Raw genomic sequence first — 14467 nt, 5'->3', positions numbered from 1 at the left:
ACATAGATTATTCACTTAGTAAATTAACGTAATTCCATATTCCATCATTTGAAACAAATGTTCAAATTTGCCAAATGTACTCCTTTTAATTTCTGAATAAATTTTAAATATAACGCGGCTTCAGTGATTCATAGTATTTTACATATAAATATATTTCATACTATGATGGTAAAGAGTTTCGGCCACTACAGTTCACAATTGGTTGTTATCTGAGAAGATTATTATTGTTATTCGGAATTTTACATAGTACATACATAGATCAATCGAGATTCTGGCTTCAAGCTCAAGTCCATGTAGATGACGTAAAGATATATATTGTCAATTTTGAGAAAATAAAATAGTATAGTTTCACGAAAAATCTGCTGATTTGATCAGAACATCGTCAGTAATAGATGAGGTTGTTTTTCGTGTCTTAATGTGCCACCTGAGATTAAACATATCTCAGTAACAAACTGAACAACATGCAGTAATTAATCAGTTTTATGGCGTTTTGTCGTGATTATAACGGCGTCTCGATGATGATGAAATGCTTTGTTGAGAAAATTACATCGTTATAGATAGCAGAGAATAAAAGTCAGAAAACGCTGTCTAAAATTAACCTATTTTGAATAAATAAACGCGACCTCAACACATTTTGATATAGATAAAAAATAACCATTCAATTTCAGGGACGTTTTGCTACGAAATGTCTTATCTTTTTAATAACAAAGATACACATACTATAACAACTTATTAAAATGAGCTATGTGATAATTATATTCTTATTTACAGATATCTTAACATGAATCCTGAAAAAAACGAGTCGATGCGACACTTGAAATTATTTTTTCTTAGAATATTTTATAGCTAGGAATTAGTTATTTCATCAGTTGCTGTAGGTTGCCAGTAATGAATTGACGGAAATGGTAGGATGACGGGAAATATAGCGTAGAATTTCACTCATGATCCTATTACAATATCAATATCAGAGACGTAAATGTGTCACCGTGTCTCATTGTTATATAAGCACCTTGTATTGATATGTATTCACTGACGTGTTGCAGATATCTTCACAACTCATAATCCTATACCCAATGTGTTCCATTCTACTTCTACCTTACACTGTAATCCCATCAATGTCATTTATGGTGCAACATGTAATTGAAATGTACACAGTCGCGACTAATGTCGATTCGGATTCGAGATGTTAAGTTGAGTGACGTTGATATCACTGTGTTGACTGCGAGTATGTATGCCAAACTGTCAACATAATATGCACACATGTATTCAATTTTAGACTTAATGTTTTATATCAATATGATTCCAAGAGATAAAACTAATTGTTTGTTTCAATATCAGTGACGGAAATGTAGTATAATTATTCACATACTTTTATGGCAGTGTTTCATTTTAATAACATGGGGTGACTGGGAAATAATATTCCTAGAAAATTGTTTACAATCTGAATATATTCATTCATTTACTAATTATTGTTGTTTTTCTGTGGGAAAAATTTATCACAATGTTCAAAATTTTGCTCTAGGCATACTACAAGGTAGGTAGCACGTCTGCCAACTATGGCGAGGCGATCGTCGTATAATAATAAAAAGTTCATGTTGAATATTGTTACTACAGTATGTTTCCAGATGTCAATAACTTACACAAATAGTACGTTTCCTTGACGACGCAAAATAATATAAATTCTATTGAATGTTTGATGTAACATGTATGGTATATATATGAGCTAGACATCATTCACTTTGAACTTGAACTGTGCTGATGATCAACAACACAAATGCGAAAGAAATCGACCTGGGTAATCATGAAAATCGTCGACTTCCGTATTTCCGGGCGAGTGACTGTGACATTTATGAATGTGCGTATTTCAACACAGTTCCGTGTTAATATCGCTGAATTTTACATACTGTTATAATTAATTATGCATGTACAGACATGAACATGGTCACCTCGGTGACATTGATGATTGAACGGTTCAATCAATTAAACTCATACATCCAAAAACTGAAACCCGAGCCGTCGCGCAATAAGGATGATCGAACACTTTTGATCGTCGCTTAAAGACAATTTTAAGAATCGTACGCGTCTAATGACATTTGAAATAGACTTAATGATCTGAGGGCGATTTTTCATTAAATTGTTTTTGTGTCATATTGCCATGACAATATACATTCACAGAGCTGTGCTGTTTAAATATTTATCTGCAGCAATGGATATCCTGTAATAACGTGGTTTTATGAAGGACGATTAGAGATAAACTATGTATCTTATGAAATTAATATTTCTGTTTTCAATTGCCGGTCGTTCGCCACAAACCGACCACGCACCGACAGACAGTTACTTTGTGTACGTTCTGCAATCTAGGATTTGTGTTCATAATTTATTTCTACTCAGATATGTGATAAATTGCTCGTGAACTGTGAGGGAACGGTATTTTTAGGGGAAAATATAATGTGATATTCTTAATACATTGTACCTGTATGTCTTTTGTTACGACCTAATAGTGTAAAATATTGACATTTGGTTATTATTTAGTGCTGGTCAATCACGGTGGTATGCATTCAATGCAGCCATGGAGCTTTCTAGATCCATGGTGCAGCCAATGTAATATTTATTCAAGACCCGTGGTTACGGTGATTCATTATTCTTTGATTGAATCGGAATATTGGTTTCCAATGACGTAATCATGGACGATTGCTGTCACGCATTCTGTCATGTGTGACAAGAAAACTAAATATTGAATTGGAGTCAATATCAAAGTATTACATTTGTTTCCAATTAAAAACACAGGTAGAATATCCGTTGGTCTGAGTTCAATATATCACGTAGTATCTATCCCCTGTGGTCGGTAAATTTTCATTTTTAATTATCCGAACATACAATTGTTATTATGCAATGTGAGTATTGGCTTCCACAATATATGACCGGCGTTAATGACATGTCGGTGCATGTTTTTGATTAAATGTAGCCTGTGTAAAAGTGATACGCAAGACTGGACATGTTAACACAACAACAAATGCGACTTAAAATTAATTAAACATTTATTATAATATTAATATAAATGATTATATTGAATTGTGAACGAGATTTTACGTCTATTGTTGGTCGGATTATATATTTAAATCGACCATGTTGACTATATTTACAAAAGCGCACCCGGCTTTGTCCGCTCATTGAAATGGACAGCGTATATACTGGGAACATTTTGTGCTAACTGTAGATAATCATAATACCCCCTTGAATCTAGGGGAAATCACAGTCACACGTCTTTGTGAGTAATACAGTATTGTACGGAAAAATAATCGCACTTACCAGTAACCACATCACAGTGCCAGCAAGACCAGCAGAGATGAGAATAATAAGTAAAAGTGGCCATCCTTCGAAGATAATGTTTACCATATCAGAACCAACTTGTCGACTTTGGTCAATGGCCATCACCAGAACAGCGCCCGGTGATTGTATTACGGGTATGAACACCGTACTATTGCTTTTACATGGTTGCAAATAAGGAAATGCTACTGGCAGAGCCATTGTCACATTTCCATCGTTGTACTTGATCTCAAGATCAATACCGTTGCCGACTTGTGTCGTGTAATCGACACTATATACGTCCTGGTAGCATCTTTCCATCATTTCTCCGAGTACAGTCGGCAGAACGCCATCTACCACACCATCGTCCGCAGCATAGCTATAAGGTGGGAGCTCTCGCCACACGGTGTCCAACACAGTCAGATTATCCCATGACGATCCACTGGTTTTCTGCATTGACACGGCGCATATGCATAGTATAGCAAATCTGAAAGAGGGAACTTGGAACACATTTCCCATTGTAAGATTGCCCTCGTCTTTGATAAAAATAGGTGATGGTACTGGCGGTAAATAATAATCAGGAAAGCATCTTTTGAGATCTGAGACATCGACATGAGTGAAATATTACGCCATCGTCATCGCATCGAATGCAGCGATGTTTTCATTCCATTCAAACCGCGTGTTAAATAAATAATACATGTTGTAATCAATTATTGATATTGATCTCCTATTTAAAATGTTGATTTCCGTTCTGTAAAGCCAACTGGCTGCAAAAAAGTTGTTAATGATAAATCAGACCCTTTAGGTTCGATATGATTATGTACGTGCACTCACTGAAAAATAAATGTATTATTATGATATTCTACATGTATTATTATTTTGTATATAAATACAACTGTTAAACGTGTACAATCAGCATGTTAGCAGCTGCGCATGTGCAGAACGCTGGATTATTTAAATTTGTATTAATATGGAGACAAATAAAAAAAGTTGTCGCGTCCTAGGTCATGTATTTTTGAACTTACTTTCTGAGCTAGCGACATGTGTCGCCATTTTGATTTAATGCTATTATTGAAATATTGCACAAATACATTAAGTACATTAAACGATATAGACATCCAGCCAATTACGTACGCCGTACCGCGTACGTTCCAAGTGACTGCGTACCGTGTACAATCCAAGGGACCGTTCACTATTTCAGACATATCAGCATATATTTCATATTATATTATACCAGTATATTGATGGTGTTAATCCATTGATTTGATTGGTCCAAACACAAAATTTGCATATGCAATCCATGGTATATTGGCTGATAATGCACGGCTAAACCAAGTGGCCCTGGAACATGAATTGACTACAGGTTTAATACGGAAATACATAAAACCGGTATTATTTGATTATAGTGGTTGAATTTTGGAAGAATATTGAAAAAAATACTGAATTAAAAACATCTGAAAAGTTATATAACTATAATATTGCTTTTTGTTAATGGTGGGATCTGTGGGGGAAGGGTGAGGTTCGGGTCTTCTCAGTCATGGAAGTGAACACTGAAACGGACACGTCATGTAACTGGAACTCAATCTCGTTTATTCTTCAACAACAACGTAATACAGATGTTAACTCGTAAACAACTGGAAAGCAACTGCTCAAAACGAGCGCAAAAACATACAATGTTGCCAATTGCCAATATCGCGTCAAGTAACAATTTGTAGGGCGGGAGGCGTTCTCATTACCCGATTACGAATACGGTGTTTACTCCGACGTTCGGAACACATATTGGCCAAATTACAACTGGGTGTGCTAGTTTCTCATAGCATTACATGCAAAAAATGAAATACGAAGAAAACATGGTTATGAATAAAAGATCAATAATTGAAATGAATCTCCCCACAGGATCCAAGTTGTGAGCGTCGGTCGTTGGGGGATTGTCGTTCGCCACACAAACCTAAACCACCGTCCCTCAACACCGTGAGGTGCCTACACGAACGCCAGAACGCTATGTTCTCAGTGTTGTTACTTTGAGATAGATTGCGAACTTCCAACAAAGAAAACATGGTCTTTAAGTACAAGATATAATTGAGGGATTTAATGACATAAAAATGCAAAAAACTATGAGTTACAGGCAAAAATGTATGCCACCAATAACAACCGGTGTCCGGTAGCGGCAGCTGACAAAATATTGCAGTGCACCCGGGTAATTGCCATCTGTTTCAAAAAACACGGGACAACGCAGGATTCGACGACGATATATGGTATTGTAATTCTCCACTATGGGTAAATAAATTACAGGAGATGATGAAGGTAATTTCGAAAGCTACAGATTTGTGCCGAGTGTACACCAACCACTGTATGAATCTGATTAAAATCTGATGTAACAAAAGTAATAAAAAATAAAATTAAAATAAGTTTATAGCCAAAATACACTACATCAGATTTTAATCAGATTGCCACTGTATTAGAGCGACGGCGTGCAAAGTCTTTCGGCCGGAGTTGAGACAAGGCATATCATGTACGTGTCACAAAAACGATGCGAAAATCCGATCTTACACCATCAAACTTACCCCAGAACAACGACAAAACTTGTCACAAAACTTTGGTTATACCAAAGGTATCCAGGTCAGATGTTGGAACTGAGGTCGCTGTGCCGGTCGCCGTACATGATACACTGCGCACTGCGTCCCGCCGCGTCTCAAATTTCGGTCGAACCAAGTACCGCTGAACGTCAAATATCCACAGTTACAAGTAGTATGATGAGTCACAAAACCGGTTTATTTCACAACTGTACTTTCAATGGGCAAATTACAGTCCAAATTGTACAAAAACCGGAATGAAAACGTGGAAAATCCGTTGTTTAAATGATCCAAACTGTACACGACCCTGTATTTCAAATCGCGTTGTGCGTCAGTAAAAGGTCAGAAAGGCCATCCTTTGTTATGCTAATTTGTGTGTTTACGCTGCTCTATTCAACGTGGGTATGTTTCTTTTTCATGTGGAATAAAAATTAGTTTGTATTCAATTTGAACTGTGTTGCGCATGTAATTTTTGAATGCATTCAGCGTACAACTACATACTATTCTTATAAATATTCATGTTCAAGGGCCATAATCATGATTTTTTTAGTAGATGAAAGTAAACTCTTTTTTTACTAGTTTTATCGAATTGTCAATATACTGGTATAATATAATAGCAATAACCCCCGCCGAAGTTGGGTATACCACTTGATATTGCACAATTCACTCCATATATGCACTCGCCTGCGGCTCGTGCATATATGTCGTGAATTGTGCAATATCTCGTGGTATACCCGCCTTCGGCGGGGGTTATTGCTTAAATACAATACAGTTGCTGCGGCGTGAATACTTCGTAGAATACAGAGGATAGTTAAATGGATATGCGTATAATATATATTCAGTTCATTATATCTAAAAATCTGGTGAATGACATGTGCAATATTCATCAGCTTGGGCAGGTACGTGTGCTAACAGCTGGATTATTTTTTGGACCCGTCCGCTGATGTATGAATTAAGATAACAAAAACAGTGTTTTTTCTAGTTCAACTAATTGCAGAAGCAAGAATATTTATTCAACAAGAAGAACACGGGCACAAAGTTTATAACGAGTAGCCGTATGAATCGAAAAACATTTTGGTGAATCAACGGTCGTTATGAACTACATAATTTACTAAAGCGCCCTCAACGCTTCAACAAGCGTACACCAAGAGCAAAGACGGCAAGCAGAAAGAATAGAAATGGTACAACGCTAGGATTTTTTCACAAAAGAAATGCATATCATTGGCATGGAAACCATTCCATCCATGAATGATATAACGTGTCGCTTTCAAAGTTTCATCTGAATCGGAGCGATGATCCCCCACCACCGCCAGCCCAATGTTCTATTGGTTGTAAGCAATACGTCATATCTCATATATATGCATATTAATTTTCGGCCTTGTTTGTTTCCTGTCAGAATGGTTTCTCAGACAAAACTTAGCGGTTTACATTCAAATACCCCAGCTATTTTTATTACACTTTTACACTTAAATGCATTTCGCAATTCAAATTATTCCTAACATTATTCCAGTCTGGGCGATAACTCCCGTCAATTGCAAATTTTCACTCAAATGTTTTAAATGATGGCGCCCTCCTTAGCAACCTTTAATTACGATGTAACCGCTAAGTAACTTGTTGTTTTATTCGACATTACCATAAAGCAATATAGATGTCAACATTATAAAATAACTTATAGCGACTTTTGTCAAGTGATTATAAATATAGTCTTATTTTTATATTCTTAAGAAATAGAAAACACGCATATTCAAAACTGCCACCGTAATTGCAGAGCCGCAACTAAATTAAACGTGTACGTAATCAAAAGGTATATAGTCGGGTCACACATAATATGATATTCGTGTTTCAATCCGGGTATTCAAGATATGAACAGTATACGCTTTGACCACTGAATAAACTGTACTATTTAAAAGCGGTAGCGTCGTCATTTGCGTATGTTACTCGAGTTTTGGTTTCGATTGGTTGGAAGATCGAACACCTTAAAACGAAATAAATCATACTCAGTCACATGTTGGGGGCGTCGCCGCCCCTCCAAAATCAAGCTGAAACTCTTTTGTGTCCGCAAAATTTGCCCCTCAAAATGCAGGGAATAACGTTTCAGGGAGTCTCAATTGCAACATTGTTAAGGGGGAACATGCCCCCGCTAGTAAGGTCGCGCCTTCGGCACAAGGTTGGTGAGCAGATCTCGCCCCCTCTTGCAAAATTTGGTGCCGCCGCCTCTGATAGTAGTGTTTCATATTAATGGTACAGCTAATTATCTCATGTACATTATAAGGTACACTGGTAATTACGTCAGCGAATATTCTGGCGAGGGCGGAGTGACCGTGACACATAATGATCTACATGGAAGAGTATCGTGCACGGGGCATACCAGCAGAATTTTAAATTTAAAACCCCTGATATTGATACGTGGTGTGAGGTTTGATCCGATACAGTACATTCCTAATTATATAATGACGTTTATATTTTGCATTTGTTTGATTTGTTTCCCAAAATAAGTACTGTTGAAATACTTTTGGAATTAATTTATTTTTGCTATTTTTTGCTGAAGTGATGATTCAGTGAAAATAAAAACCAGCGAATGTACCTTTTATCTATATTTTACATTCAACTCATCAAAAATCATTGAAAATAAATTTTCAGTGAAAATTAATTCCGGCTAAAACCACAGACCTTAAGGTCTATGCTAAAACAAAGTATTTTACAGTACGTGATAAGGAGAGTCCCTTTATACAGAGCTCTCTGCATAAGGGACTCCAGTGACGACTCAAGTGATAAGTGGTGAAGGGCGCCCTCGTATTTCCTTATTTTGCCGAAAGCGGCGCACCTCAAAAAATAGTGAACGGTACATTTATAGATCAGCTCACATATAACAAATGATTCATTCTTACCTTCCTAAAAAAATGCTCAGATCTCCGAACATTTGTTTGTATTCAGAAAGATTATATACAATGAGAGCTTATAGTAAGTTAACTTCTTAATGGTGTAAATCCATGAAGCAGTCGTAATCTGGCCGGTTAGCTCAGTTGGTTAGAGCGCGGTGCTAATAACGCTGAGGTCGTGGGTTCGATCCCCATATCGGCCATGTTCAATTTTTTTTTCTCAGTTATTTCAATTTATAATTGTACATACGATTAGTATGCGTTTTTTACTTGCAAATGTGTATAGATTATGTATTTTTTACTTCACTCTACTTCAATTATTTTATTTGGATGGTACAATGTACCATGTACCACAATGTACGGTGTATGATAGACACGATACAGCAATACTAACAGATAACATACATATATTATTTTTTTCATAATCAAATCTTTGTCAATGACCTTCGTTTCTTAAGCAACAATCGGCGACCTTCAATATTAATTTAAATCACGGCCTGACACAGTTGGTGTGCATCATTAATAAAATTCACATGTTTTCGTCCATATATTGCGACTTTAAATATCACCTATATAAAATATTGTGACAGTTGCTGTCTAGAGCGTACATATTTCATCAACAAGCAAACAATGTTGTGTACATCATAAAAGTCAAATTACTGTTTTATATTCTGTTTAATTTCTCTAATAAATATACCCCTCGGATTTAGAACTCGTATATTCTAAGAACAGATCGGAAAATAATGTGCATAGAGTGTACCTGTTATCCGTTGAGGGATGTGGAACGATAACGAGGCGTGTGACGATCGTATTCACATTTCCAAACCAAGTGAATCTTCACTCAGAAATACCGGCAGGAAGATCACCTTATGTGAAACCAGACAAGTATAAGAAACTGTGAAAAACAGGTATAAAGGAACAATTACATTTTAAAATAATAATTTATAATATTTTTTTTAAATGTGTCAAAGAAACACTAACCGCTCACTATTCGTATATGTAGCCAGAATTTGTTGCAGATGAGTTGGTATATGTGTCATATTTTTGTCATAATATTCTCAACGACCGCTGAATGTTCTCTCTTAATTCACACAAAACTGAACTTTCCGCCGGCCATAGCTTTAACGCAGTATATCTCTGCTCAAAACATCGTGGCCTTGAAAGCACCGGCCCAAACAATAACAGTAGAGAAACTGTGGCATTATGGTACTGAATTATGTCATTGACAACACTCAAACAATAACAGAATTCTAATTTATGGCCTTCAGCACACCCAGACAATAACAGAATTCTAATTTCTGGTCTTCAGTACACGCTAACAATAACAGAATTCTAATTTCTGGTCGTCAGTACACGCTAACAATAACAGAATTCTAATTTCTGGTCTTCAGCACACCCAGACAATAACAGAATTCTGATTTCCGGTCTTCAACACCCCCAAGCAATAACAGAATTCTAATTTCTGGCTTTCAGCACACCCAAACAATAACAGAATTCTAATTTCTGGTCTTCAGCACACCCAGACAATAACAGAATTCTAATTTCTGGCTTTCAGCACACCCAAACAATAACAGAATTCTAATTTCTGGTCGTCAGTACACGCTAACAATAACAGAATTCTAATTTCTGGCTTTTAGCACACACAAACAATAACAGAATTCTAATTTCTGGCCTTCAGCACACCCAAACAATAACAGAATTCTAATTTCTGGCTTTTAGCACACACAAACAATAACAGAATTCTAATTTCTGGCCTTCAACACCCCCAAACAATAACAGAATTCTGATTTCTGGTTTTCAGTACACCCAAACAATAACAGAATTCTAATTTCTGGCTTTTAGCACACACAAACAATAACAGAATTCTAATTTCTGGCTTTTAGCACACACAAACAATAACAGAATTCTAATTTCTGGCCTTCAGCACACCCAAACAATAACAGAATTCTGATTTCTGGTTTTCAGTACACCCAAACAATAACAGAATTCTAATTTCTGGCCTTCAACACACCCAAACAATAACAGAATTCTGATTTCTGGTTTTCAGTACACCCAAACAATAACAGAATTCTGATTTCCGGTCTTCAACACCCCCAAACAATAACAGAATTCTAATTTCTGGCTTTTAGCACACACAAACAATAACAGAATTCTAATTTCTGGCCTTCAGCACACCCAAACAATAACAGAATTCTGATTTCTGGTTTTCAGTACACCCAAACAATAACAGAATTTTAATTTCTGGCCTTCAGCACACCCAAACAATAACAGAATTCTGATTTCTGGTCTTCAGTACACGCAAACAATAACAGAATTCTAATTTCTGGCCTTCAGTACACCCAAACAATAACAGAATTCTGATTTCTGGTCTTCAGTACACCCAAACAATAACAGAATTCTGATTTCTGGTCTTCAGTACACCCAAACAATAACAGAATTCTGATTTCTGGTCTTCAGTACACCCAAACAATAACAGAATTCTGATTTCTGGTCTTCAGCACACCCAAACAATAACAGAATTCTGATTTCTGGTCTTCAGTACACCCAAACAATAACAGAATTCTGATTTCCGGGTTTTGAACACACACTCAAACAATAACAGAATTCTGATTTCTGGGTTTTGGACACACACACAAACAATAACAGAATTCTGATTCTGGGTTTTGAACACACACACAAACAATAACAGAATTCTGATTTATGGTCTTCAGCACACCCAAACAATAACAGAATTCTGATTTCTGGTCTTCAGTACACCCAAACAATAACAGAATTCTGATTTCTGGTCTTCAGTACACCCAAACAATAACAGAATTCTGAGTTCTGGGTTTTGAACACACCCAAACAATAACAGAATTCTGATTTCTGGCCTTCAGCACACCCAAACAATAACAGGATTCTGATTTCAGGGTTTTGAACATACCCAGACGCTAAAAAAATTCTGATTTCTGGTCTTCAGCACACCTAAACAATAACAGAATTCTGATTTCTGGCCGTCAGCACACCCAAACAATAACAGAATTCTGATTTCCGGCCTTCAGCACACCCAAACAATAACAGAATTCGGATTTCTGGGTTTTGAACACACACACAAACAATAACAGAATTCTGATTTCTGGGTTTTGAACACACCCAAACAATAACAGAATTCTGATTTCTGGCCTTCAGAACACCCAAACAATAACAGAATTCTGATTTCAGGGTTTTGAACATACCCAGACACTAAAAAAAATTCTGATTTCTGGCCTTCAGCACACCTAAACAATAACAGAATTCTGATTTCTGGCCTTCAGCACACCCAAACAATAACGAATTCTGATTTCTGGGTTTTGAACACACCTAAACAATAACAGAATTCAGCTTTCACACGAGTGGCATGTACGCTTGATGAGTCTGCGAGATTCCATAGTGATCGATGTTGTCATGACCCCAAGTTAACATTCACTGGTATATTCTTTAAAATAAGTGTTCACATTAACTTATTTTCTGAATAGAACTAAGGGTGTGTTGTCACTTGAAATAGTTTCCATTGAACGCAGACCACGTGTGTGGTTAGTACCTGACACGGCAGACACGGCAATGTAAATAATGTGTTTCATTACAGGTCGGCGCCCTCAAGTCTTTTTATCTAGGCTTTCAACAAACAAATACCTTCCTTCCGATTATCCGTTAGCTCTCAGCTGTACCATCAACCATATTGTTGTTTTACATGTTTGTTTTCCAACCCCGCCCGTCTGATTAATTTCCCCAGACTTTCCATATTAGGAGTTGTCGTTTAAATCACAAAGATGAATTGCTGATTCAAGCAATATATTGTATTGGAGTACGGGTTTTCACGTCAACCTATTGTCGTTTGTATAAAGATGTAAAATCTGTTGAAAGCATTGTCGTCCCGGAGATCAGTTCTTAAAAAAAGAAACAATGTCTACATAGAATATGTGTTGATTGTATCATGGCCACTTGTCGGGCCTTTTTGTATGAGTATTCGTGACTATAGTCGTTGTTATGCAACGTAACCTCTCTATTTTTAGTAACGCTGGATGTAGACACGCATGCTCACGTAAAATTCAACAAAGTTAAAGCAGGAGTCGTCACCTGCGCATGTGTCAGATGGCCATAGCGTGTCATTGCTTACAAACAAGCGTCTACCCATGAGTCTTTGCGTTTTTAACGTGTGTTGTTATCGTCGCTTGGGACTCAATTCCCGCGCATGAGCAGGTAACGACTCTCCCGCTTTAAACAAAGTCGGTCAGATTCATATAATAATACATGTACATGTAGTGTAAAGTGTGATACTAAATGTAGTTTGCTGTGTAGAATAAAATCTGCCAACATAATGCATTCCACGATGAAACGTCTTCATTAAATATATGTAAATGTCAAAACAGTGTACAATTATGGAATCAACATCAATGCAATGGTGCGATAAATGCGTCACGTGGTCCAATTTTTTGAGTATCCTCAAAATCACTCCTTTGGGGCAGTCAAAGGTTTACAGTTTCTCTATGCATTGTCAGTATTGTTTGCTCTCGTAACGCTTGACCTGCCGTTTTAGCCATTCTATTTACCCTTTTATTTCATTGGCTGTAACACATTCTGTCTATTGAGAATATTGAGGGAATGTAGGTGTAACTACTTTATATAAAAAGAACACTTCATTAAGTATTACCAGTGTCAATTATATACCCGGGACAAATCGCTCGCAATTTACCGACCTCAAAGGAAGCCTCCTCTATTAGCTATGAATTACACCAAAGACTATAGAGAAGAGGGACAGAGAACTGTCTTTGATTACACTAAACATGAGATAAATTGTATTTGATATTTACTTTGGCACCTATCACAGTTCGTTTGAATGTTTATAGATGCATGCAGTGATTTGCAGAAAATCTTTATTTTTGTCATTTTAGAAAGTTTATTGAATTTGTGCGATTATATATGAATATTTCTGACAGAGGTCAGAATCAAGACTAGAGTCCATGGTAGGCCGATAACAACGTTGTGACACGCATTTTGGAGGTAAAAATATGTTTACCTCCATGCATGCATACATATATATTGGGTGGTTCTGTTGCTGGGAGTATCAGCCATTTTGAAATGCGTAACTAGTAGGTTAATAGACCCATAATGGTATACGCTATTGTAAGATAGTTTCAAGATCACATATTCGAAGCCTCGCTGGCTGTCAGATAACTGGCGGCAATAAGCACAGTGTAGCTGCTAAAACTTGTTTCCAAAATGAGGGGACTATAATAGATTTGTATCCATCTCACTTAATGTGTTGTTATTTGCATAACAATAAACATGCATTTGCATACTAATCAGGTTCGAATACCTTTGCAATTGAGTGCATCCGTGACACTAATAGTCTGACAACCCTGGTATAAATTATGCAACAAAATAATCGCCATACCCGCAAATCTGCAGTAAGGCGGCGGTATATGTGCCACCATTTGGGTAAATAAACTTGGTAAGACAGCATGACCAACACAGGAAGGGAACTACTAGACGCAGTGTCAATGACGAAAGGGTTCTATTGTAATCGGACAATGTAGTTTGACCAAATTGAATATTCATCAGCTTGATATTTTTCCTTTCAATTGTTTGAAGGGTGAGTGCATTCTTGGCATCTTATTGACCAACCCTAAGGTGTGTGTGACACACTGGGGTGTTGGCACTGCCTTCTCGCCAACATTCTCAATCTATTGA

General features: G+C 36.8%; 1 protein-coding gene and 1 non-coding gene across 2 annotated transcripts in view; one reads left to right on the top strand and one right to left on the bottom strand.

The window, feature by feature from the left end:
* LOC102804213 (uncharacterized) overlaps nt 1-3825 on the bottom strand; it is a 28710-nt gene extending 24885 nt beyond the window's left edge. The window contains exon 1 of the mRNA XM_085502659.1: nt 3310-3825. Within this exon, the coding sequence (XP_085358785.1) occupies nt 3310-3825 (516 nt within the window). The remainder of the gene's footprint in view (nt 1-3309) is intronic.
* A 5062-nt stretch (nt 3826-8887) lies between these two features.
* On the top strand, nt 8888-8961 carry TRNAI-AAU (transfer RNA isoleucine (anticodon AAU)). The gene has a single exon. It is a non-coding gene; the product is annotated as a tRNA-Ile (tRNA).
* The last annotated feature ends 5506 nt before the right edge of the window (nt 8962-14467 follow it).

Source organism: Saccoglossus kowalevskii, chromosome 8 (assembly GCF_978046115.1).
Source record: "Saccoglossus kowalevskii chromosome 8, keSacKowa6.1, whole genome shotgun sequence".
Taxonomy (NCBI): Eukaryota; Metazoa; Hemichordata; class Enteropneusta; family Harrimaniidae; genus Saccoglossus; species Saccoglossus kowalevskii.
This window is presented reverse-complemented; position numbering and strand designations above follow the sequence as displayed.